At 38.2% G+C, this 27570-nt stretch overlaps 3 protein-coding genes across 10 annotated transcripts in view; 1 reads left to right on the top strand and 2 right to left on the bottom strand.

Moving 5' to 3' along the window:
• Positions 1–177: 177 nt before the first annotated feature.
• LOC132182492 (uncharacterized) lies at positions 178–4692 on the bottom strand. 6 transcript variants are annotated; one of them, XM_059595757.1, is made up of 6 exons: positions 4407–4690; positions 3350–3601; positions 2636–2779; positions 1487–2239; positions 728–877; positions 178–616 (listed from the first exon to the last, which is right to left on the bottom strand). In XM_059595757.1, the coding sequence occupies exons 1-6, from the start codon at positions 4515–4517 to the stop codon at positions 383–385; spliced, it is 1644 nt and encodes a 547-aa protein (XP_059451740.1). In that variant the 5' UTR covers positions 4518–4690; the 3' UTR covers positions 178–382. The 6 variants fall into 6 exon arrangements, with proteins under 6 accessions (XP_059451740.1, XP_059451749.1, XP_059451771.1 ...); XM_059595766.1 differs by having other exon boundaries at positions 178–613; XM_059595773.1 differs by having other exon boundaries at positions 514–616; positions 728–956; positions 4407–4692.
• Positions 4693–9182: 4490 nt separating this feature from the next.
• On the top strand, positions 9183–10969 carry LOC132182533 (pentatricopeptide repeat-containing protein At2g17033-like). Its single transcript, XM_059595809.1, has 2 exons — positions 9183–9506; positions 9618–10969. Exons 1-2 carry the CDS (start codon positions 9204–9206, stop codon positions 10680–10682), a joined length of 1368 nt encoding a protein of 455 aa, XP_059451792.1. The 5' UTR covers positions 9183–9203; the 3' UTR covers positions 10683–10969.
• A 154-nt stretch (positions 10970–11123) lies between these two features.
• Positions 11124–27570, bottom strand: part of LOC132177468 (serine/threonine-protein kinase ATR) — a 29182-nt gene continuing 12735 nt past the window's right edge. The window contains exons 10-16 of one of the 3 annotated variants that reach the window (XM_059589807.1): positions 19866–21122; positions 15992–19391; positions 15322–15891; positions 14249–14872; positions 13556–13750; positions 12604–12812; positions 11124–11603 (exon numbers count right to left, since the gene is read on the bottom strand). In XM_059589807.1, coding sequence (XP_059445790.1) covers positions 12645–12812; positions 13556–13750; positions 14249–14872; positions 15322–15891; positions 15992–19391; positions 19866–21122 — 6214 coding nt within the window. In that variant the 3' untranslated portion in view covers positions 11124–11603; positions 12604–12644. Of the gene's footprint in view, positions 11604–12422; positions 12813–13555; positions 13751–14248; positions 14873–15321; positions 15892–15991; positions 19392–19865; positions 21123–27570 lie in introns of those variants that run through there. The other 2 variants (XM_059589824.1, XM_059589815.1) reach the window with 2 other exon arrangements.

Raw genomic sequence — 27570 nt, 5'->3', positions numbered from 1 at the left:
TAATGCTTTTTTTTGAAAGCTCTGAAATGCTAGAGCCATGATTCCAATTTCAGCAAAATTCACCAGCAAACAAATGTTAAATATGACTATTAAGGGAAGAAAAAGAGCCATCGGCTACCACAATACCACCCACAACAGAACTGAATCTAGCCCAAAGAAGAAGAAGAAACAATAACAAAAACAAAAGAAGGTAAATGTATAAGACCTTATCAATATCGAAGATAAACAAATACAAACCTGTAATATATTGACAAAAAAGTAAAAATAAAATAAAATTGAAAAGCATTAAGAAATGGTACAGGAGTTAAATAGAGGACAAGCATGTGATGTGAATGTACAAGATACCATTTCTCATAGTCAAACAAACTATGGCTCCAGCATCTCAACTAAACAAATCCTCTTGACTGGTGGTATCCCCTGCATCATCTGAAGAAGCATCACCGTTGGCATTGAATGTAAAAAATAGCTCTAAAAATTCCCGACCATCAGCGGAGTTTTCACCATTGCGCTCGGGGCTTGTACTGCTAGTCCTCTGCCTTCGGAATTGAAGTAGATGCAACATCAACTCCTGAGGAGAAAATATACTATCCGTCCAGTCCCTAGCCTTGGGTTTCTGCTGGACACAAAAAGGGTAAGTCATAATCATCATCATCATTCAACACAGCTACCAAGAAAACTATCATCATTGCCATTGTTATCATCAGCATCATCAATCAATTGCCATCACCATCATTATTATTTTCATCACCCTTGCTACCATCATCATCAACAGCGTCGTCATTGTCATTTTCATCACCATTGCTACCATCATCATCATCATCATCATCTTCATCAGAAACATCATCAGAAATATCATCATCATAGAAAAAATCACCATCTTCATCATCATCGTCATTGTCATCGTCGTCGAAGTCACCAAAGGTAAACCAATGAAGAATTCGATCAGGTATCAGAACCTTTTTCAAAACAAGTAACGGCAGAGAAATTAGTTCCTCTGCTGCCCATTTGATTTGTAGCATGGGTAGTATAGCCCTATCCATGTCTACATCTAATTGTTTATCAACATCAAAATGGCAATGCTGGTCTAATATCAACTTTCTACACATCCTGAAAAGTTCCAGGACCACCTGAGTTTTTTCCAAGCCTTGGGAGTTCAGGGAGTAAGAAAAGGACCAAAGAGTAGGAAATCTAAACAGAAAAAATTAAACCAGCAAAGTCCTACATAAACGACTAACACGCACTTTTACTCTGTCTAGCAAACACAAAAATGTGAAAGACCATGTCAGTAGCCAGCAACCTACTTTACCTATTTATAAGAAAATTCTAATCATGAAGAAATGAAGCAATATGCATTCAAAACCTTAAGTTAAGTTTCCACTACTTGTTCAAAGTTAAAAGTTTCTGGCCAAACCACCAAAACCAAATACAATTGAGAACATATCAAGCTTTTGAATTTGAATAATCAGCTCAAGATTACAAGTCATACCTGTTCAATGTTTGTAGGCAATGTAGCTCTCTCAAGGGCCTTTGGAGTCCATATCTTGATGTCATGGTCAATTCCACTGCTTGCAAGCACCATGGTATGGGGATGACACTCAATACAGTTTACAACAGTCTTATCTGCTTTCATGACACGAATGAGCTCCCCACCTTTTTTCTTCCATACGAATATCCGGCCACAGTCTGATCCACTCACAACATACTCACTCTTAGGCCCAAAGAAGTTCACACCTTTCACCGTCCTACAGTTCCTGTGCCCCTTGTAAACTTGGGGAGTAACTTTATCATCAGTATCCATAACTGATGGACAAGCTGCCAATTTATGATGACCTCCTGCTTCACTTGCATCACTGCTCATAGACACTGGAGAGGCTGGAAGTGGATTAGGTCCCAATCCCATATCCTTTGTAAAAAGATAGATTAACTCATCATGGTATGAAACAAGAAGTTCGCTCTGTTCTGAGAAGGCCAAGCCTGTTATTTCAACATGCTCATGATTAATCAAGTGAGGAGGGCAAAAGTAGTTTGTGGGTTCACCAAACTCAGATGATCCATCCCACTTATACTTGCGGATATCATAAAGTCGAGTATACTGATCAGACCCTGCAACCGCAAAGAGATTTGGGTTCCTTGGATCAATGGCAATTGCATTTAGAGGGATAAATGACATGTTGATCCTTCTACCATCAGTTGGTTGGCATGAGAAAAGTTCAGTGGCAGCCCGAGTTCTCAGATCAAACTGTAACAATAATGACAGCATCACATGACCATATAACCCAGAAATACTAAACATTACGGAAAAAATCAAAATATGTAAGGAAAAATGAAAAGATCCATCACTAGTATGATGCAAGGAAAATGCCAAGCGACATTTATAACTGGGATCAACTAGTCACGTAACATTGAAAAGTTCAGGATAGTTGGCAAAAGCAATTAAAGCTAAGGAAAGGAGGCTCGATGGAGTAGAGACTTTATTCTCTATTGTAAGCCTCCAAATGAAGCTCATCAAATAATTATACCTCACCCTGTTTTGCTATGAACAGTTGTTTAGGCTTGTCCCAGGGTACTTGAATTCTCCAAATAAATGAAACTACACAATCAGCAATCAAAGTAGCAAGGGGGGATCATAACTTACATGCTGCACTAATCCATCTTCACCGCAAGTATAAAATATATGTGGGCTCCCAGGCTCAATAGCCAACTTATGAGCCCGTCCCTCATGTCTGGCAAGCAATGTAGTTTCCACGCATCCACGTTCCAGAATCCGAGCATGTCTCACCTAAAATTAACCAAATGTTCGCTAAGAATTAAGATAAGTGCTGTGGTTACAAAACAAGAAAAATTCCTAATCTTGATAGCAAAAGAAAACAAGGTGAAATTTTTTTCTGACTGCAAACAAGGTGCAAAAGGAGATAAACAAGCAACATCAAATCATTGAATTTGTAATGCCAAGATCTCATAATCCATTAACTTGGAGAACAGGTGACCTGTTCCCTATCCATTCATATGACAATTCTCTTTAGAATATTAAGAGAAAACCTCAACGTAAGTTAAGGAATGGTTCAAGTGAAAAAAATAATTTTTGGTCTGTTTGTGTACATATACATAGACATAGACATATATATAAGTTGATTGGTGAATTAACAAGCATCCAGTGAGTCTTGAATCCATGATCTCACTCTCCATTCCATTCTTATGAGGGGACCAAGAGAGGAAGTGTAATTTGAGTTGGAGACCATTGGTTGTGGCCAATAACGTTCTTACATTCTAAGATAAAGCTGGTACACATTTTAATGAAACAATGATACTTCATTTCCATACAGTAATTGCTTTGGAACAAATGACATACCTGCCCATCCGCAGAGCAGGTGACAATGCTTCGATCATCTGTGCAAGGCATGATCTTTGCTTGAAAAACATTGTTATTATGACCTGAATGAAATGAAAGCTTGATATGCCCAGTTTCCCAATCCCAGAGTATGACCCGCCTGTCATCGGAGCCCGAAACCAGAATGCCACCATCTGCATTGAAGCTTATGGTGTTCACACAACCTTTGTGCTTTTCCAGCTTCCTGTAAGTATCAAGTCGGAGCACAAGATCCTGGCACATTTAAATTCATCTAATTATACCTTGTACAACATCAACTTGGCAACACGCTATAGAGTGCATAGTCATCAGTGAAAATATTTGCATGCCTATTTCCATTATGTTCTAGGATCAAATTTGTGACTTGTGAATGCCACTTAGTTCAGCACTCTTATGGTTCCAAATAAAAAGAATGCAGTCAATTGAGCTTCTAAGCCATTGTCACTAAACCTCTGTTTGGTTCTTAAGCACACATCAGGGAAATAAAAAGAAAGTTTTTGAACGACAGTCAAAAGTCAACAAGATAAAATCTATATATTAAAAAAAGAAAAAAGAAAAGGCAAATAAAAATAATTCAATCTTATGCACTTAAAATCAGATCAATATTAACAAATAGAACACCAAGTTTAACCAAACATATAAGATGAAAACCCAATTAGGAATCAAGGTATACCAACTCCATGGTGATGAATGTTAATTATTCTGATTGAGAAAAATGAAAAGCAACGAACTTATCCCAAACCCAAACAGGAAGTAAACAATTCTAAGCCAATCAGGACTTCAGCCATCCCAAATCCACAGTTGCGAATGTGTATAACCCTGATCGAGAACAGGGAAAACCAACCAAATTATCCGGAACCCAGAACAGGTATTAGATAATTCTACTCTAATTCCCACCAATCCTACAGTACCCATCTTTAAGAAGGCACAGAAAAAACAATCAAAACAAAAAAATAAAAATAAAAACAAAAACAAAAACAAAAACAAAAACAAAACAAAACAAAACAAAACTTGGGATTAAGGTTAACCAGGATAAGACCTCGGAGGCGCCGAGTCTGTGCGCGAAGTTTCTGGTGGAGAGCTGGCCGACCTCCCGCTGCCAAATATCGACCACTGCCTTGTCGACGCTGGTTCTCGCTCGCTTACTCATCCTCTTAAAACTTTAACCTCAATTATTATTATTATATTATTATTATTATTAATCGCTCCGATCACGTGAACGAGGAATTTATAGGAGAGCTGGGTGCAAGCTGATGCGAAGAAACTGTGACCCGAAGAGAGGTGTTTTCGGATTCATAGAGACGAATCGTGGATTTATACACAACCGCCCTTCTCTCTCCTATTATTTGTACATTGTCAATTTGACATTCACTATAATTTTCTTTAAATTTGTAAATTTCAATGATTCATCCTATTTAAGCATTTAAAATAAATCATGTTTCAAAATTTAAGAAAAGTAGTAAGCTACCATCATCCATGTCATTAAATGGGAAAGTTACCATCATCCATCTCAATAAATTATAAAATATGACTTATTTTAAATACTTAGATGAAATAGACGAGATTTATGATATGGATGAGAGTAACTTCTTCATTAAATTCTGAAACATAGCTTATTTTAAATGTTTAGATGAGATGAACGATTGAGATTTATGAATTTATGAATCTCAAATTTAAAATGAATTTTAGAAGATCTCAATCCATTTTTTGTTATGTTTTTAGCGTATATTGAGTTTCTTGAGAACCATATTAGGGAAATCCCATGTGTTTTATGGTAAAACTTAGGAATGCCTTTTTTTGGTATTTGCTTCTTGTACATTGTTTTAAATGATTGAGAAATTTTAATGTTGTCATATTAAGGACTTGATGAATTAGTATCCTCTTCAATTTAAATAAACTGAAGAATATTCAGTTAGTTATATTAGAGGGATATTTTTGTCCTCTCAAAAAGTGAAAAAACACAAATACCTCTCACATATAACTAACTCGATATTGAATTGGAGAGGATCCTGTTTCTATTTTGATTAAACTCAAAAATTATTGTTTTTGTATTTATTGGGTCGGTTAAATCACAAAGATAAGAAAAATGTAGACTTTAATTATTTAAATTAATATTTTTAATATTATAAAAAAATTTCAGCTTTTGAAAACTTATTTAGGATTGCCTTAGAAAATAGAGCTTTTATTTATAGAAAATGCCTGAACAAAGTTTTATTTTCAAGTTTCTCTTAAAACACTGTTGGTTTATGCTTTTTTAGAGCAACAAATAAAGTAATAAAACAATTTTTTTATTTTATTTTATTTATTTTTTTAGTTTTTTACCAAACAGACTCATTTTTACTCGAGCAATTTTTAAGCATATGTGTAGACACAAAATAAAGATCTACATAAGATATTAGATGAAAAGTACATATATATTAGATGAATATATCAAAACTTATAGAAGAGTGCTACACATCCCAAATTTTTATTCAAAAAGTTAGTTATCAAATGATGTGTCACAATCTCATGTGATTTATTATTTTAGGAAGTGTGTTACCAACTCATGGGATGGTGACACATCATTTGAGAACCAACTTTTTAGAAAAAAATTTGGGATGTGTAGTATTTCTCAAACTTATAAAAATGAAAAATATAATGTGTGTTTGGTTGTCCATTTGAGTTTTTTTTCCTATAACATGTAACTTCTTTGAATACAAGCATAAATTAGGTTGACATTTAAGAAGTACATATATTAGATGAATATATCAAAACTTCTAAAGATGAAAAATAGAATTTGTGCTTAGTTTTCTATTCAAGCATTTTTTTTTTTCTATAACGTGTAACTTCTTCAGATAAACGCATAAATTAGGTTGATATTTACCAAACGTTTGGTTGTATTATCTCTTAAAAACTCAAAATTGTACTTAAATCTCTAAATATAAATAAACTACCCCAAACATGACAACAATAATGGATTTGGTAGTTGCGATATTGGGCGTGTTTGGTTTTGCATTTAGGTTCCTAAAAGCAATTTTAATACTTAAAAGGCTTTTTTTCTTCACAAAAAATATCGATTTATTATTATTTCTGCAAATACAAATTTTGTAGACTACATCTTGCAAAACATGATACTTATATTAATACAAGTGTTTCACGTTGTCGCATTTAATCTCACTTTTTATCTCACATAGACAACTGCATACCTTTTTGGCAAATTATTAAGAGCATATTTGGGACTGTGTTTGAAAAATAGAGCTTTTAAGTAGGAAAAAAAAAACGTTTTTTGGCAAAAGCTTTATTTTTAAGCTTTTGCCAAAAGTGCGTTTTGACTATTTTTAGACCCTTAAAACCACTTTCAATTTTTTTACCAAACGGATACTTTTTTCTTCAAAAAGATTTTTAGGCTATTAGAACTTATAATTTAGAGAAGAGAAGAGAAATGAGAACATGGAAGAGAGAATCAGAAAATTAAGGTAGTTCAGCCTATGGCCTACGTCCACACATCAAAGCCTTTTTGTGGCTACATCTTTTCTTTTAAGTTTTTGCGTTTTTGTGGCTACATCTTTTCTTTTAACTTTTTTATTATTTGATTGTATACAATGCTCTATTTATAGAGAAATAGTATGAGAACATGAGCTCTTGTAACTCTTGTCTTAATATCTTCAAACGCACATCCAAACAGGCCTTAATTCTTTCACTTAACCCCCTTTGGTAGGTTTTTTTTTTTTTTTTGGTCAAATAAAAAAAATGCATTATGTGTGACACGTGACCCAAAATGCTAATACTCTTACATCGTGATAACTATTTTTAAAAAAGTATAAAAAACTCAAGAGAGGAGACTGCGAATGCAAGATAAATATTTTAAAAAAAAAGTATAAAAAACTCAAGGGATCGAAGTCTCTCAAAAAATGACGTGGCTCTTAAAATTATTATTGGATTTGTGATTGATCATTATTAGATTTTGATCAAATGATAATTTTAGAAGTCATCTCATTTTTTAAGTAATACAAGAGGAGCATAAATAGTAACAACGTGGGCCAAGTGTTAAATAATTTTAGAGATCAATTACAACTTTTGAGAGAGAACAGAAATTTGAGTGAAGTATGGTTTTCTCCGTTTGTTTTGTTTGTTTTATTTAAGAGTCAACCCAATTAGCAATAACAGGTGTCATTTTAAAAAGATGCCGGCCTTTTAAAACTAGTTTATTTGCACATTACTAATTAGTGAGTGTTTTAAACACAATTTCAAGTCAGGACAGTAGGTTGTGATTACTCATAAGGTGACAATTGTAAATGGACAAAAGCATATCATAGCCAATTGCAAATTTGCAATGGAACATCATAGGATCTCCACAAACAAGGCTAATTGTTACGATTGTTGTGTCTAACATGATTAAATATAATCTTAACTATGTATATATAATTGTTTGAGTACCATTTTCTTGTAAGCTGATTTTTAAATGTGAGTTATACGTAAAATTTGTATCATTTGGTATTAAAGTCAAATACCACGTCACAAGTCCGACTCACGAAGAGAGTAACTTATGGGTTTGACTAAAATACTAATAGGTGAGTGAAATCACCAAAAAAGAAAGGGTTGTAATTGGATCAGTGTCGATAAAGTGAGCCGTCATAAATGTTAGCTGTGGAATAATGGTGATATGTTACGATCCTTGTATCCCATATGGATTAAGTCTAATCTTAATCATAAGCTCTTGAGTATCCTCTCCTTTTAAACCGATTTTCAATGGTGAGTTCTACTCAAGTTCGTATCACTAATTTTTGAGCAATTTAGATATTTTTTTATACTATTGTAAATAGAAATCAGTGCGGCATGATTCCAAGACGCTTGTTGAAACACAAAGCCATATTAAGGTTTCCTCAGTCTCTAAAAACATACCTTGCATCTAGGGAACATTGAAAGAACAGTTTGATAGACATTTTCGATTGTTAAATTCCATAAGAAATAAAAATGGCTCTCCCTTCTATATATTAAGGTTTCCTCAATCTCTAAAAACATAGCTAGCATCTAGGGAACATTGAAAGATCAGTTTGATCGACATTTTCGATTGTTAAAATCCATAAGAATTAAAAATGATTCTCCCTTCTATAGAATTTAAGCATTTTTTCCTCGTTTCCTACTGATATTTTTTAAAGTTAGACAGCTAGGTGATATTAGTTAAAGAAATTTTGGAATCCTAATAGTATTAGGATTAGATAGGATTGTGTATTCCAGTCATATTATTTCTTTATTATGAATTTTGTTTTCATTAGGAGAAGATTATTTTTTCTTGGGGTGGCAATTCGTAATTTAACGGACCAGACCTCTTAACCATAATCTACTAATGTTGTGCTCGGTTCATGTCGTGTTTATAAGCCGTATACAAAATTGTTAGTCCTAAATGTCGCATGTCAGGTTTGAATCGTGTTGAGCCATAAGTATAAGACTATATATATACTGAGATAGTTGAGAGAATGTCTTTTATCATTTCTCAACTTCAAATGGGTTGCGTAATATCAAGCTAGCTATTTACATTGTAGTTGCTATTTATTTTTAAGAGAAACTTCATTTATTACTCTTGATCTTTCATTACTTTTACAATTATATGTGTTAATTTAGTGTATTCATTTTTCAGTATTTTTCAATTTTGTCCATTCGTTAGAATTTTTCATTAAATCATATCAAAATTTTCAATATATATATATTTTTTAATTTTACTCGACCCCTATATATATATATATATATATTTTTTTAATTTTACTCAACCCCTAGAATGTTATCACTTTTACAATGTAATGGTCAGCACCTAAAGATTATAGGCACCTAGCTCACACTAACTCAGCTGCTGAGCCGAATGATGGTAGTATTAGGAGGCAGTCTTAAACTGCCTTTCCCGTCGCCATTACCATGCAACCCTCACAAAGCACCGCCACAAAAACCAACTCTTTTGTTGCCCAAATGCGCACTAACCAAACAAGCCCACCGCTTCCTCTCCACCCTGACCACCACCTCCACCACCTTGGGAGATCCCTCAGCCACAGACAAGTTAATACGCAAATTTGTGGGAAGTTCACCAAAATCCGTAGCTCTACACACCCTCTCCCATCTACTCTCCCCACGCACCTCCCACCCCCACCTCTCCTCCCTCGCCCTCCCCGTAAGCACCAACCTAGTCATTCATATTATGCTCTCTTTCTGTCATATTTTTAAGAACCGTTCTTACTCGAACTCCAATCTCAGTAATGTTGGTTGCTGTTTTTTTTCGCAGTTGTACACGAGAATCACTGAAACCTCTTGGTTCAGTTGGAACCCAAAGCTGGTAGCGGAGCTCGTGGCATTGCTTGATAAACAAGGCCATTACAATGAATGGGAAAGGCTGATTTCTGAAGCCGTTTCGAAGTTAGAGCAGCGAGAGCGAGAGCTCGTTCATTTCTACTGCGAATTGGTGGAGTCTCACTCCAAGCGAAGTTCAAAGCGAGGATTTGAGGCTTCTTACGCTCAACTGAATCAGCTTCTTCGTAGCTCCGCCTCTGTTTACGTCAAACGTCGATGTTACGAATCAATGGTCGGGGGGTTGTGCGAAATGGGTCGGCCTCGCGAGGCGGAAAACGTGTTTGAAGAAATGCGCGTGAGAGGGCTGAAAGCGTCGCGGTTTGAGTTCAGGTCTGTTTTGTATGCGTATGGGAGATTGGGATTGTTTGAAGATATGCAGAGAATCGTGCGCCAAATGGAGAACGAAGGTTTGGGTATAGACACTGTCTGTTCGAACATGGTTCTTTCGGCATATGGAGCTCATGACAAGCTGGCAGAAATGGCTTCGATGCTTCGGAAAATGAAAGCTTTAAGCATTCCCTTCTCAGTCAGGACGTACAACTCGGTCTTGAATTCATGCCCAAGAATCATGGCAATGCTAGAAGTCATCAATGGTCTACCGCTTTCCATTGAGGAGCTGAGTGGGGTTTTGAATGGTGATGAGGCTTTGGTGGTGGAAGAATTGGTTGGGTCATGTTCTGTTTTGGAGGAGGTAATGGAGTGGGATTCTTTGGAAGCTAAGTTGGATTTGCATGGAATGCATTTGGGTTCGGCCTACTTGATAATGTTGCAGTGGTTGGAGGAGTTGCGCCACTGTTTGAAGGATGAGAAGCATGTAATTCCAGGGCAGGTTACCGTGGTCTGTGGGTCGGGAAAGCATAGCAATGTTAGAGGTAAATCGCCGGTGAAGGGTTTGGTTAGAAATATGTTGGTTCGGATGAAGAGTCCAATGAGGAATGATAGGAAGAACAATGGTTGTTTTATTGGCAAGGGGAAAGTTGTGAGAGACTGGTTATGCTGATTGATAGGAGAAACTGCAGATCACGGATTGGCTCACGAGTCAAAACAATTCAGATTTGAGAGCAAGGAAATTGGCTGTTGTTAGTTTGCATGTAATATAACATAATGGATTGGATCCAAATCCATGAGCTCAAATTTTGGTCAATATTGTACCTCACTAGATAGGCAAAAGATCATCCTTTACAGCTTGCCATGAATGCTATACTTTCTTCCTTTTGTTTTTCGGGAAGCCTGGCTTTCATTCTCCTGAAGGTAATGAAGCTCTATTCTCTCCATGTAAACTAAATCTCAAGCACCCACCTGCAGCTTTATGGAAAATATTATCATTTGAAACGTCAACATAAACATAGCAAATGTTTCCACCTTCAACCAAAGAGAGTGGCATCATAGCTGACAGTAGTACAGGAACAGAAATATTATGTATATACAACGGAATAATAAATAATAATAATAATAATAATAATTAATTACAAAATGCCATTTTACATAATATAATACAAAAAAAAAAAAAAAAAAAAAACCTATGCCGACCCAAAGTAATATACAAAAGGAAATATCTCATGTACAGAGAGTCCTTTAGGTATCTAGGTGGAAATGCTAGTGCAACTGAACATACTGCAAATGTTCAGTTACTGCTGCAAAGGGCAGCATACAGTGTACAACACTTCTCCCTTTGACTATCTCCTTAACCAAAAACCTATCCACAGTCCCATGTAGGTGGTCCACTCTTTGAATACTGTCACCTTCAGCTTGTTCAAACCTTCAACAAGTTATAGCATGATCCATGACAAGGATATTCCCCCATAGTGAAACACCATCTTGCAGAAATCTGCCAAAGACACATTCTCTCTACGAATTACAAGGCTTATTTCAACGCAAAACTGAGTAGCTATCTAGTTTCACCTGTATAATCATGTTAACCCTGCACTTGCAGCAAAACATTCTATATCAATCATGAGGTGTTGCCTGATTCTATGCAAAACCAAATAACTATTTGAGATTTTGAGCAGTCATCAGTTGAGCATGCACACAAAAAAGCAATCACAAGAATTCCACAGAATCACAATTAGCGCACGCTTGGTATGCAAAATAACTTTAAATGGAATGTGAACAGTCATTCTTTTGTTTGGCTACACATTATGCCTAGCTATTCCTCTAAATTAAGGAATAATTGTTCCTCTAAAAAGTGAGATGAATAGCTATTTTGAGGAAGAAAATGAGTTTTCCAAAAAATGCATTTTTTTTTTTCTACAAACCTAAAATTTATTAATCAAGAAAAAAAAAATTCAAAACACTCTATGGCTGGCCGGCCACCCTAACAGAAGACTGGGATTGGTCACACCATCCTTGGTGCCATTGAGGGTGGCCACGACCACTCCCAGTATTCTGCCAAGGTGGCCAACCATTCCTTGGGATGGTCTGCCACCCAAGAATGTTTTGAATTTTTTATTATTATTAGTATTATTTTTTTTATAAATCTTGGGTATTTTAAGAATTTTGATTCAATTCTAGTGAGAATCTCATCAAGGATAGATAGGTAACAAACAATCATATGTTGCACCAAACATTCTCAGATTGTTGTATGATAAATTATGAAATTTCATGTTGGAAGCTGATTGTTGGGCATCCTACTAAGGAGGCTGAGCAAGCCAACAAATGTAGGAATGCAGATTTGTATAAATGGGGCGGTTGGAACCTTATATATCTTAGAGAGAACTGAGGAAGAAAGCAAACACAGCACTTGAATGTTGCAAAAGACTGTTGATATAGGTAAAGATCATAATTAGTTCTCCTATGAAGTTAGCCAATCGTATCTATCAACTGTTTTCCACATTTCCCGGTAACTATCAAAGATTCTGTTGTGGAAACAAAGGCCTCGAAATTATATATACAGAGGAAGAAAATCATGCAGCATATCTGACCTGGACTCAGTAGAGGAAAAACCTCTCTATTCATTTAACTCCTAAAACCATGGCATCCACCATATATACATCTTGCCAAGATTTTTGTGAGATACTGCTTCTGCAATTAACCGACGAGCCTGACCTTCTACAGCTAGAGGCAAAGATGGTGCTGCCCCAACACCAACAACAACCCCTTGCAACCTTGCCTCAATATTGCTGATGGCTCGCTGCAAGATTCAAACAGAGGATGCTTAGTTGTTAGTTTTCAACCATATATTTTACCCACAAACTGATCTGTTAAAAGCCAAAACCAAGATATCAGGATCATTGACTTCAATATTTGTTTAGGCAAGCCAACACAGTGATTCAAGTCAATTGAAAACTCTTTTTCTCAGAATACATATTGAGCATAGAAAATACATAAAAGAATATATTCCACTGTTTTAAGGTTGAGGATGCTTACTTAAAACATCAATCCACATGCTATTGTAGTAGAAGGTTTACTACTACATCTTCCTATCTCCATAATTTAGCAAGTTCAAAATTTAACGGCTGCAAATATTGATTAATAAGTTTAAACTCATCATGCAACTTTTTTACCCACAACGTTCGATCACCACAAAATACCCCCTTTCAACTTTCAACTCATTAAATATAAGTTGTTTTTCCATCAGGTAGATTTACATACAGAAGATGCATAAAATTTAATGAAGAAGGTGACACTATGTTGGACTAGGAGTCAATTTAACAGAGGCAGAGTAGGGCAATGCTTCACTTACTGAAAAGCACTTTTCAATTTTAGTCAAGTTGCAAAAGAATTGATTTGTTTGAGCCTCAGAATATGTGAAATTAGCCAATTATGCAACAATGAACCAATGTCATTGTAATTGCTTAATTTGAGAAAGAACAGCATAGCTAAACTTGTTATAACAAATCAGCAATGATAAAGGACATGAATGAAGATCCAAACCTGTGCATGTGGATTCTGAACCTCTATGCCACTGGACTTGTGAGACTTTGTCCATTCTACAAGCGGATCATGAATGAAAGTTTCAAGAACACTCTTCAAAGTCTCCCTGTGTGTCCTCAGTACTGACAGCGTGATCTCACAGACCCTCAAGAAAATTCCTTCATACCCAGTGATGCCCAAACCATCAATCATGTTCTGTAGGTTATACAACAGCCCATAAGTATAAAAACCCAGGTTTTGGGAACTACGTGTCATAAGAAATAAGAATTAGGTAACCATTCAATAATTCAAATATATAAACCATGAACTATTCAGAAACATGGAATATTATTGGAACTATACAACTTTACATGTGCAGGAAAACACAAACAGGCTAATATAGATAAAATCTTTCAATAAGTATGTTAAATATGAATATCTTGCCACTATAATTTATTTCAAATAATTACTAATTCCACACAAAAATTTTAGATAACGTAATCATTAGAAAATCACAAAAAATGGAGTGCAACCCAAGTACAAAAGGCATAGCAAGATTACAGAACAGATATATTCATTAAACAATTCTCGTTAGATTTTATTATATCTGGTTACAGATGCTCAACAAAATGTTGAAAACAACTCAGGACTTCCCAACGACTATAGAAAATATGATCGCAATCTAAAAGACATGAATTTGAGCACTTAGCTAACCTGGGTTAGCCTGAAAGGCACCAGCTCAGGCTTCTCTAACTGCAAGCCTTTGTCAAATAAGCAACTGAAATCAACGTGAACACAATCACCTGTGGTAGAATCAAAAAGAATGTTTTCACCATGTCGGTCACCCAACCCCACGATATGCCCAACCATGGACCACACTGCGGTAGTGTGTGCATAGGCAACCCGAGCCCTAAACCAAGCAGCCGGCTCAGAGAAAGTGGTCAAAAACCATTTATGAAAAACTGGTGGGAACATTGGAAGAATCTTGTTCTTCAGCAACTCATCATCCTGCATTTTACCTTGGCATTGATCATAAATCCGTTTAATTTGAGGATTTGTTTTCTGCCTATCAAATTTTCCACAGGTTATGTAAATGTCCTGAAGTATATGCCGCAATCCACGAGTGTGAGGCACCCATTCTACCATACCACAGTCCTCTGTTAGAGGAATCACCGCAAAGGTGCGAATGTAGAGCTTCCTTCGACGGCTTTCAGGGTATTTGGATAACAACCGATTTATCATTGCGGTGAACTCCATCATACGTGCGTCTTTCCTGAGGTCATCCTTGGGTTTACAGAGGAAAGGACGTTCAATGCCATCACTGCCCATTAGAACAATCTGAAATACAACCTATTGTTAAAAGATGATCCAAAGACAAGTGGACTATGATAAGAGCAGTGATCCAATTGTATCGTCCAAGAAACATTCACCAAAATCAACATAATGCCTATTCCCTGAAATTCATATCAAGTAACACAAAATACTCCATTTGTCCCATATTGTTGTACCTTCAAAATTCAACTTTTTACGTGGACATCTTTAATGCTGGTCTTTATAAATGAAATAATATTATCAGTTTTCAAAATTATCCTCAGTTTAAACTCAAATAAAGCAAATTAAAAACTGGTATTGACTTTTCAAATAAAGGATAAATTATTAAAATTGTGTCTATTGACTTTTCATAGTGGATAAAATTGTGGAAAATGTCCAAAATGCAAGAGAAGAATATGAGATGGAGAATATCTAAGAGACATGCAAATGCAGAAACCACTATATATAGAACTTACTTTCTTAGGTCGCTGAAGAGATGAGAGAATCTCAGCTTCATCAGCTATTCCTGATATTGTAGGAAGATCTGTGGCAGAAAAGATATTAGAGGTAAGCGAGTCTGTGAGATTCACATCATATGTTGGTAGAGTAACAGTAAGAGATTGTTGAGTTGGCATAATAATTCCCAGCGGCATCATCCTCTTCAAGGCACTAAATTCGGTTGAGATATTAATGGTCCTCGATTTTGGCTGACCAGCATGGAAGCACAACTTGATTAGATGATCAATCAGACTAGCAAACTGAACAAACAAATTGTTGCCACTATTTCCTTGGCTGAACCCTTTTCGTGCAGCTTGTATGATTTCAGCAGCTGCCTCCCGCCTTGATGGAACGGTCGACTTTGAAACAGCCGCCATAATCCATAGAGCTTGCTGTGGGTATTGCCGAAGCACTGAAGTGATTATGTGTTTGACCAATCGAACAATTTCTTCATTTTGGTGGCAAATTCTGGAAACTAACTGAGGCAATACTGTTAACCACTGATATGCTGGCAAATCCTTCAGACAGCCACGCATAATACTCATTACCTGACAAAATAATAAAGGAAAGAACATACAGTAAAATGGAGGAGGCAGAGTCTCAAAGTGGTTATAAGAATAAAGTTAATTTTGGAAGTATTAGAGTTACCTTCCCGTGGACACTTTTCCAATCTTTATTGGAAGACGAACCACTTCTTTGATAAATGCTCCCAAATTCAAACCACAGGGTTAACAACCTTGGAAGTGCTTGAAAGAGATTTTTGTGGCCCCTATGTAGCCCCTTTGCATAAAATAACAGTACATCAGGCACATAAGACCACCAGCGCTTCTCAGTGTTTACATTTGAAGAACCAACAACAGCAGAAGTTGGGGGCACTATCCTGGGACCTAAATCAAAATTCTCCTCCTGACGTTTCCTGGCATCAGCAAGCAGCTCGTCACAATACTTGGCCATATAGAAGTATCCTTTCTCCCACTTAGGCTGTAATTCCCTCACCCTGGAATAAAGACTTATCACATCCTCTTTCTGCTTCTGCCCAGTGTAATGGATCCACCTAGAATAGAGGAGAAGGGTCTTCGCTATATCTCGATTCTCATTCAGAGCCTGAGTATCACAAACCAAAGGCGGTGGGTTCAGTGGAACCAGTGAAAGGCTAGTGATTGATGATATTGCAGCGGAGCCTACAACCTCGACAGGCATGTTCAGGAGAGCTTGTTGAAGCTCCGCAATGGCACCATCAGATCGCCTAGTACTCCACAGAAGCTTAGCCTTTTCCTTGTGGTCGTTAGGTGCACCTGAAGCCTGAGCTTCAAGAATTGCCCGGTTTGCTGTTTCATAGTGACCAGCCAAGCGACAGAGCTTTGCATATTGAAGCCAGCAGTTCCCAACTTGAGCACCAAGACCACTGGCACCAAAAACCAATCTTCGGAAAGCCAGAAGCGGATCCCTTGCCCAAAGTGATGGCTGAGTAAATCTGAGACGATTCTCCCAGTTCTCCATCACTTTTGAGAATCCCTGATCACCCAAATGAAATGATTTCTCCAAGAAAGAATCATCAACAAGAAGACTCTGGAAGTCTTCCAGCTCTCTTAGCAAGTGAAGTTTCACAATGAATGGGTAAGCCCGTGTATAGGAATCCATCCCAGCAGCAGCCAGAGGAGCAATCAGAGCTTGCTTGGACAATGCAATTTTCTCGGCAACTGAGAACTGATCCTTCTTCATCATTGCCTGGAGAATCTTTGCAACATCCATGTCAAAGGAAGCATTACTCTCAGAGCTGCTACAAAGTAAACCTTCTTCGTCAGCTTTACTAAGATACTCATCCATCAAATCCCACCTGCCAAGCCTCCATGCAGCTTGCACACCTTGCATGCACCACGTTTTCTTGTATTGGGGAATCCTAGAAATTAAACCATCCACATGAGTTACCATGGCCTGAAGGTGGCACATGTTTAGTAAACAGTTAAGTACATCAGAATGCCTCTGAACTGAAGTGGGCTCCATTTGCAGAGCTTGTTCACAAGAAGTCAAAACTTCAGCCCAGTTTCCTGTTTTTTTGTTTATTATGAGCTGGTCTTGTAACCTTAAAGACTTTCGTAAACATGCCAATCCAGATAGACCATCAGGCTCATCCAGACAGCTGTATATTTCCATTAGATATGAAATATCTTCATCCTCAAAAACTCCACTCCTCTCAGCCGCAGGGTTGAAAGAACCTGACTTGTCCTGCACATGAGACTCAAAGTACATTAAAGACCTTGCATAAGCCTGACACCTAAAAGAGGCCCTGGCAAGTGTCACCTTTGGGATTGCAGTCAGAAGCTCTGAAACATATTTACACTGTACAAGGAGTTGGCCTTGATCTGTCAAAGAAGTTTGACGTTGATCCTTTGACTTGGATGTTTGTTGCTTAGAAGCTGATGATTGGAAAGAGTGGGAAAGAGCTAGTTCTTGTTCAACATCATCCACCCATTGCCCAAGATTATCAAGAAGAGTGAACACAGCCTGAATGCAAACTTCACTTTGCCCACCACTGACTCCATGAACTGTTGCCCCACTGTTTTCTGATGCAGCAGCATCAAGAACGGATAGTATTTCTTCTGTTATGCCACAGCGTGCCTCCTCAGTACCATGGCAGACAGCATCTAGGACTAAATAAGGCAGCAGATATATAGCTGTTTGCATGTCATGACGGACTATACCTCGACAAGCATTAAAAATACTAGCACGAGATCCAGTTGCATGCACAGTTAGTTTCCTTATCCAAAAGAAAATCCATCTTCTGAATGACATAGATGGGCGGTAAATTGGGCCGGTGAATGCAGAATCAGCCACATTTGGAAGCTGAAATCTAGAGGTTAAGCAAGGGGCAATGATCTCTTTAACATAGTTAGAGAACCGGTCCCACAGTTTTTGACCCCTCCTATTCATCTCACCACTACCATCTTTGCTCTTAATTCTAGATGCAATGACCTTTCGAGATTCCTTTTCTTTCAGTGTCTGTGAAATAGAAGCAGAAGCATTCACATCCAGTGATGCCTCACAACCTACAAATTTTAGCAGCTCTTGTATCGCCAATGCAGCCGAGTCTTGAATAATGGTGTCTGGTGCAGCTCTGAAAGCCCTGGCCAGATGCTTGTGAATCAATTCAAAGATAAGGTCATCATCCGAACATTCAATCTTAAAGCGTTGGCATGAAAAACCCTTCACTTTGGCAGGGTCAACTGCACCCAGTGCTCCAAGGCAATCAGCACAGACCAACTTCAGCCGCTGTCCTACTGCAGTCCTTGATTCTTCTGCACAGCCCCTTAGTAAGGATGTGATCAAAGAGCTCAAAACATCCATGTCTGAACCAGCTTCAGCAGTGATCAGAGCTGTAACCTCCTCTCTTCTTAGGTTTAGCAACTTGCTGAACTCGCACACTACCATATACCTCACATTCAAATTCTCATGATTCAAACCATCAACAACATCTCGCAATTGATCCTTCAAGGTCATTGACCCCCGCGCTTCTTGTATGGCTTTGTTAACTTCTGTTAGAGCTGGAATACTGGGCAATGGAGGGAACTCGCCAATATGCTCCTTTAGGATAACTTTGTTCTTTAAAACAAGTTCTTCCAAAACTTTCACCACTTTATCCAAATTCACTGAAGGTTTTTCTTTCTCTCTCTCCAAGAAAGGAATAAGAGCAGCAAAAACTTGAGAAATTACATGTTTTGTGCTAGATGGAGATACTTTTGCTAGCTGCTCAATGAAGAAATGCAAGACTGAGAGGCCCTCACTCTGGAGTGATTCTTTATCGATAGCATGCATGAGAAGAACCATTAGTTTTGGCACATAAGTACTAAGGTGAGAACCCATCATTTTAATCAGCATCTCAATACGTTTTAAGGCTTGTTCTTTCAGCGATAAATCATCAGCATGGAGCATTTTTCTATCGATACTGTTAAGGAGGCCAACAAAATGGTTCCTCAAAAAGCCTGGAAGATCTTCACCACCAGTTAGAACTCTAGCAACTTCTTTAATCATCTGAGGTACTCTTGCTAACCTGTGAACAGATACAAAATCACAATGCTTGGCAGAATGACCAATAGTAGTTGCATATATTGCCACCTAATAAAATTGTAAGTATAATCTATCAGCTAAAAGCTTCTAACTTTGCTCTGCAGTCACTAGTCAGTGGTCCCAGGAATCAACACAAATTAGTGACTAAAAAAGTTAAGTAAATGCGCAGGCAATATATATATATTGATAAATAATAATAATATTGATTAAAGAAAGCGGAGAGGGGTGCAACCCAAGTATATAGGTAGTTATTAAGAACTCCTTCATGGCCTAATAAAAGAGAAACATTACAAGACACCTACAAATGCATAGAAACCAACATCTATGAAAAATCACTACCACAAACAAAGGCCAGGAAGTTTTACCAAACAAAAAAGGAAAAAGAATAACCAGATCAACTATAGTAAGTTCCATAACTACTTGCTAAGTTCTGGTGAACTTGTGTAGAGATTAATACCTTTTGCTTATCTCATCTGAATCACCACCATCCAGAAAGCAAACAAGTTCATCCAAAAGGGCAGGTAATGCAGCTGAAAAAATTTCTTGCTTGTCAGAGCCAGTATGTGTATGGTAAAATTGCAAAGCTGAGAGCAACTCTTGCCCATCTGCTTGGTGGAGAGCAAAAGCAAGCACTTTTGGTAGCCAATTAACTATCAGAGGCACCATATCAGTATTTAAACACTTGGCCAACTCATATAAGGTGTCAACTGCATGATCATTATCCTGCTGAGACACCACAAGCTTCGGAAGAACAACAGGAATCATTTTCTTCACAAGTTCTTCAGTTTCAACACCAAAAACAGCTTCTGCAAATTCTCTGACCATTTCTGGACGGCTTGCTAGCCTCACGGATAGATAATCAAATAGTTCATTTCGAAGATGAACAGCTTTTAGTAGGATAAGTTCAAATCCTCCTTTAAGATGAAAGTAGCAAGATTTGTGTATTAACCTTGATGCATTCATTCTCACTGTCACGTGTTGATTGTCTAGCTGATCGACCAACAAGATAAGAGAAAACAAAAAGAGTTGGCTGTAAATATCAACTGCAATCATAATTTCTGCTGTAGATTCCAAAAGAGTTTCAAAGATTTGGGAATCTTCAGCTGCAGCCAAGGCATGTTTAATTATATCCAGGAAATTTTGTTCTTTACTTGTATTCGGTCTGCCCTCATCAGAAAATAGACAACTCAAAATAGGATCCTCAAGGAAGGAACTAATCTGAGTGCAAAATGCTTCCCTTACAGCCTTCCGTTTGTTAAGGAGCAGAAAATCAATGCATTTAGTCCATTCAGATCTAGTTTTAAGCAGAACATCTGCAGTCCCATGTACAAGAATCCGTCGAATAATTTCCACACAGGCAACTTGAACCTCTTCTGATGACTCGTCATAAAGAAGTTTAAAAAAAAGTGACTGCAGATGGATGAAATCACTATCCAAAGTAATCTCCATCCTTTGCATATCAGGTGGATATATGATTCTTGAATATACTTCAGCATTGTGCACAACACTTCTGTCACACTTTGAACACCAGAATCCTTGCAGTAAATAATCTACTGTCTGACTATGTTTCTCATTGTTTATATTCAGAAATAATTTGCACACACTTTTATCTAGACCATCTACAGTAGTACAAGATCCATAAAGGCATGACAAAAAACCAAGAGAAAGGGGAACAATTTTCTTAACATTCACATGCTTCTCTCTCCCCAAGAACCTGCAAATTGAAGAAGAAAAAGGTAAACAAAAACAAGAAAAAAATTTAGTAAGAAGTCCTTGCATTAATAATTTTAAGCACAAGGACAACAACAAAAAAAAAAAACTCAAGGGAGTGAATCTCACTTTGGCACTTCAAACATCAAAAGCACTCTAGAATGTAAAAGTACAAGTACTGAGCAAACACAAACCACATGATGTCAGCTGACCACTCACACACTCCTCTGACCCATAAAAAAGCAAATATTTGTATGTATATATATAAAGGTAAAACAAAAATTAATCCATATCACAGCAACATAACCAAGATGTTGCTCCCAAAGCTAACCTTATATTGAACATTTGATATAGTTTACACCACACAACTAATTCAAGGCTGAGTGACAGACAGAATTTATCATGCACTTATGCTGATAAATAAAACTGTTAGATGAGCATATTAGGGTTAATATATTATATGGGGTATTTTGGTCTTTGTACTCAATGTTACCTTAGTTATATATATGAAGTATGAGAGGAGAAGGCTACGTGAAAAAAACATACAGCCTCTTCTTTCTTCTCTTTCCATGCAAACCCTAAATCCCTCTAACATGGTATCAGAGCCATAACTCTCCCACCCCGCTTCTTCCTCTCTTCTTTATTAATATATTTTTTTTTACCCAAATTCTAGTTTTATTCTACTGAGCGTGGAACTGTGAGACGTGGGCTTCATGCCCACAAATAGTAATTGGGGATAGATGGTTGCCGACGTGGTTTGTGGTGTATTTCCGGTCTAGTCTATGGTTGCCGGCAGGTTACAGTGATGATTGGCAGAAATTGGGTCGTCGTTGCAGTGTGGTCGTCGATTGGGTCTGTGGTGGTTTGCCGGCGTGTTCTGTGGTAGTTGATTGGGTCTGTCGCCGTGTTTTTTGGTATCACCGGTGAGGTCTGTCAGACGCCGGCGTGTTTCCGTGTATTTCCGGCAAGTTTCCGGCGAGCCTCCGGTAAGTCTCCGGCGCAGGTCCCTGTTTGGTTTAGCTTCTGGTTTTGGTCTTTCCAGTGGGATTTCCGGCGTGGTCTGCCTATCCCCGACGAGTTTCGACGGTCTCCGGCGAGCCTCCGACGAGTTTCTGGTTTTGTTTTTTTCTTTTCATTCCCTTTAAGTGGTTGTTACAGTTGCTCCTTTTGTTTGTATTTCTGTGGAGTCTGGCTTCTTTGTTGTTGAGATTATGGCCTCTAAACTTGAAACTTCCTTTGTTAATGCCCCTATGACTCTTGTGAAGCTCAATGGAAAGAATTATATTTATTGGGCAAGGTCTGTTGAAGTTTTTCTCAAAGGCAAGGTTTTGTTTCTTCACTTAACCTCGGGTATGCCTACAGAGTATCCTCCTAGCCTTTGGGAACAAGAAGATAATCAAATTATCTCTCTTATGTTGAATAGTATTGAGTCTCACATTGGATCTTCATGCATCTACTTGCCTAGTGCCAAGGACATTTGGGATCATCTTAGTCACATGTACTCTGGAACTGGGAATATCACTCAGATTTATGAAGTGTGTAAACAATATTTTGGACTTGAACAAGGTGATCAAACTGTGGATGAGTACTACAACCAAGTTGTGGCTATTTGTAAGGAGCGAAACTTGTACCAACCGCTCTCTAAGGACCTGAAGAAAATGGAACAGCAACGTCAAGATGTGGATGTGGTTCGGTTTCTTCTTGGCTTGAAACCTGAGTTTGAGTCGGTTCGTGCGCAGATTTTGGGGGGTTCTACACTTCCCTCACTTCCTGAAGTCTTTTCTCGGATTCAGCGTGCTAATCTTACTGATCGTAGCTCTCAGATAAGTTCTAAGCGTACTAGTGAGCGTGCTGCCTTTATTGCTGCCCATGGAAGTTATGGTAGTTCTCGTGGGGGACGGGGTGGTCATGGTGGTCGTGGTTTTCGTGGTGGACGTGATTCTCGAGGCGGAGGTCGCATTGGAGGTCGTGGGCCTCGCAAATGCACTCATTGTGGTCGTACTAACCATTCTGTGGATTTTTGTTGGGATTTACATGGCACCCCATCTGGGTTGGCCAATCAGGTTGCTTCTCATGCTGATTTCCCAGCTCCATCTGGACCACCTGTTAGCTCAAGCTCACACTTCGAGAATGATTTGATCTCCATTCCGAAAGATGAGTATGCTCAGTTCTTAACCCATAAGCGGGCTTCTACCTCTTCCACTGCTACTCTTGCTCAGTCAGGTACTGCATCTCACTGTCTTTTATCCTCCACTCGCGACTCTTGGATTATTGATTCTGGCGCCAATGAGCATATGACTGGTTCGTCTACTTCTCTCTCTGATTATCATCCTGTTGATACACCCCACAGTGTCACCCTAGCTAATGGTTTCCTCTCCACCATAGCCGGCTCTGGCCATACCCATTTGAGTCCAGATATTGAGTTGTTTTCTGTTCTACACGTTCTTGGTTTTCCTTTTAATTTGTTATCCATTAGTAAAATTACCAAAGCTCTTAATTGTTCTGTCAGTTTTTACCCTTCTTTGTGCATTTTTCAGGATCTCAAGACGAGGAGGATGATTGGTATGGGGCATGAAGTTGGTGGCTTATATTATCTGGATCTTGCACCTTCATTTTCCTCATGTGCTTTACAGTCGTCAACCTTAGCTCTTCAGTGGCATTGTCGTCTTGGTCATCCTTCCCTTCCTATGTTGAAGCATCAAGTCCCGTGTCTTCGAAATGAGTTGTCCGTGTCTTGCGAAGCTTGTCAACTTAGTAAACACCGTCGTGTTTCTTTTCCGTCAAGAGTTGTTAGTCGTGTTTCACATCCTTTTGAGTTAGTTCATTCTGATGTATGGGGTCCTATGAATATTGCATCCAATAAATTTCATTATTTTGTGACCTTTGTGGATGATTTTTCTCGTATGACTTGGCTATTTTTAATGAAAAATCGTTCAGAGTTATTTTCTGTTTTTCGCATTTTTCGTAATATGATTAAAACTCAATTTACTAAGAAAATTCGTATTTTGCGTTCTGATAATGCCAAAGAATACACATCTAGTTCTTTTGCCTCTTATTTGTCTGATAAAGGCATTATCCATCAAACATCATGTGCTCACACTCCACAACAAAATGGAGTGGCTGAACGCAAGAATCGTCATTTATTGGATGTTGCACGTTGTCTCTTATTTCATATGCATGTCCCCAAACATTTTTGGAGTGATGTTGTTCTTACTGCTTGTTACCTCATTAATCGAATGCCCTCCTCGGTCTTAGATGGTGTTTCTCCTCATTCTCTCTTATACTGTTCTTCACCCCCATTTGCCTTACCACTTAAGGTTTTTGGGTGTGTTTGTTATGTTCATAATTTGGGTCCTGGTTATGATAAACTTGATCCTCGTTCTACCAAATGTGTCTTTCTTGGTTATTCCACAACTCAGAAAGGATATCGTTGTTATAGTCCTGTTCTTCGCCGCTACTTTACTAGCGCCGATGTCACATTTGTTGAGTCTCTTTCCTATTTTCCTGTTGATGAGTCTTTCAGAGCATCTACCCTTGAGCCTGATGTCGCGTCTGTTCCGCTACCTGTTCCATATCTCTCTAAGCCTGTCATGTTGCCTCCACCTTCACCTGCTCCTCTCCAGGTTTATACACATCGGCCACGCCCATCAGCTCTTGCACCTCCACCATCATCCTCCACGTCTTCGGATCCGCTGGCACCTGCATCTGATTCCTTGCCCATTGCCCTACGGAAAGGTACACGTTCTTGCAATACTAAACATCCTATCAGTCAGTTTGTATCCACTAGTTCTTTATCTCCTTCCCACTCTTGCTTTATTTCCCATATTTCTACTGTTTCCACCCCAAAGACAGTGCAGGATGCCTTATCTGACTCTGGTTGGAGGCAAGCTATGGAATTGGAAATGAAGGCCTTACATCAAAATGGTACGTGGAAACTTGTTCCATTACCCCCTGCTAAGAAAACTGTTGGTTGCAAATGGGTATACACGGTTAAGTTTAATCCTGATGGTTCTGTTGAACGGTTGAAAGCTCGTTTGGTTGCTAAGGGTTATACCCAGACATATGGTATTGATTATGATGAGACGTTTTCTCCAGTTGCCAAAATCTCTTCCGTTCATATTCTTATTTCTTTGGCTACTAATCTTAATTGGCCCTTATTTCAGTTGGATGTCAAAAATGCCTTTTTACATGGGGATTTACATGAGGAAGTTTATATGGAGCAACCACCTGGGTTTGTTGCTAAGAGGGAGTATCGGAGTTGTGTTTGTAAGTTAAAAAAGGCTTTGTATGGTCTCAAGCAATCTCCACGGGCATGGTTTGGGAAGTTCTCTGAGGCCGTTATGGAGTTTGGTCTTCAGCGTTGTCAAACAGATCATTCAGTATTTCACTTGCATACAAATGCAGGCTACATTCTTCTTGTGGTATATGTGGAAGACATTGTGATTACAGGTGATGATTCAGGAGGTATTGCTCGATTGAAACTGTTTTTACAGCAGAAGTTTCATACAAAAGATTTGGGAAAACTAAGATATTTCTTGGGGATTGAAGTTGCTAGATCCCGAAAGGGTATCAATTTATCTCAAAGAAAATATGCACTTGATTTGTTAGAAGAGACAGGTCTCCTGGGTGCTCGTCCTGTTGACACTCCAATGGATCCTAATCAGAAATTAGTAAAGGATGAAGGAGAATTATTTGAAGATCCTAGTAGGTATCGTCGTTTGGTTGGAAAGTTGAATTATCTCACTATTACTAGGCCAGACATTTCATATGCAGTTGGTGTTGTTAGTCAATTCTTGGAGGCTCCTAGAGTTTTACATTGGGAAGCTGTTACTCGTATTATTCGATATTTGAAAGGAGCTCCTGGCCTTGGGATATTGTATAGACTGAATGGACACCTCCAGGTAGAAGGGTTTACTGATGCAGATTGGGCAGGTTCCCTCCCAGATAGGCGATCTACTACAGGGTATTGCACATTCTTGGGTGGTAATCTGGTGACTTAGAAAAGTAAGAAACAGACGGTGGTGGCACGGTTGAGTGTTGAGGCAGAATACAGGGCAATGTCTAATACTGCTAGTGAATTGACGTGGTTACAACATTTCCTACAGGAGATTGGATTCACTGCTCCTACTCCTATCCCATTATTTTGTGACAATCAAGCCGCTATACATATTGCATCTAACTCTGTTTTTCATGAAAGAACTAAGCATATTGAGGTCGATTGTCACTTTGTTCGAGATAAGATACTCAGCAGAGATATATCTACACCATTTGTGAAGTCTGGAGATCAACTAGCTGATATGTTTACAAAGTCTTTGTGTCGAAAGAAGTTAGAGTTTATTTGTTCCAAGCTGGGCTTATATGATATATATGCTCCAGCTTGAGGGGGAGTGTTAGATGAGCATATTAGGGTTAATATATTATATGGGGTATTTTGGTCTTTGTACTCAATGTTACATTAGATATATATATATATGAAGTATGAGAGGAGAAGGCTACGTGAAAATAACACAGCCTCTTCTTTCTTCTCTTTACATGCAAACCCTAAATTCCTCTAACAGAGACAAAAATCTAAGGTGACTTGGTTAAAAGGGGATAACAACACAGGGTTTATTCACCATCTTGCCAAATCTCACAAGAGAAATAATTTTATTACCAATCTTTGTATAGATGACACTATTACCTCTGATCAAAAGGTGATCAATGATACAATCATCTAGTTTTACAAGAATCTCTTTAATGAAACAGTTCATTGGCACCCTAAATTAGATGGGTTGGAGTTCCCTTATTAGACTCTGCAGAGGCAGATTGGTTGGAAAGGCCATTTCAAGGAGAGGAGGTTATTCTGGCATTGCTTAGTATGGATGGTAACAAAGCTCCAGGTCCTGAAGGTTTCACTATTGCTTTCTTTTGGTCTTGTTTGGCTATAGTGAAGGATGATCTTATGCACCTTTTCAACAGCTTTCATGAGCATGAGATACTCGAGAAAAGCCTTAATGCTATTTTCATCGCTCTTATCCCTAAAAAGATTGGGCAGTTGGAAGTAAAGGATTTTAGACCAGTCAGCCTGGTGGGGAAGTGTGTATGAAATCTTAGCTCAATTCCTGGCTATAAGAATGAAGCAAGTCTTGGGATCGCTCATTTTGAATAGTCAATGCATTTATAGGGGGGAGACAAATCCTAGGCTCAGTTCTCATAGCAAATGAGTGTATGGACAACAGGTTAAAAAATAGGGAGTTCCAGGAGTTATTTGTAAGCTGGATTTGGAGAAAGCCTATGACCCTGTCAACTAGGAGTTCCTCCTCTATCTCTTGGGGCATCTTGGTTTCGGTTTTAAATGGAGGAAATGGATGTTTGCTTGTATCTCCACAACCCAATTCTCTATTTTGATCAATGGTAGTCCACTAGTCCTCACAGCTTCTTTGGTAGCTCTTGGGGCCTCCACCAAGGGGGCT

Source organism: Corylus avellana, chromosome ca1 (genome assembly GCF_901000735.1).
Source record: "Corylus avellana chromosome ca1, CavTom2PMs-1.0".
Lineage (NCBI taxonomy): Eukaryota > Viridiplantae > Streptophyta > Magnoliopsida > Fagales > Betulaceae > Corylus > Corylus avellana.
The sequence above is the reverse complement of the archived record's forward strand: the minus strand, read 5'-3'. Positions and strand labels throughout refer to the sequence as shown.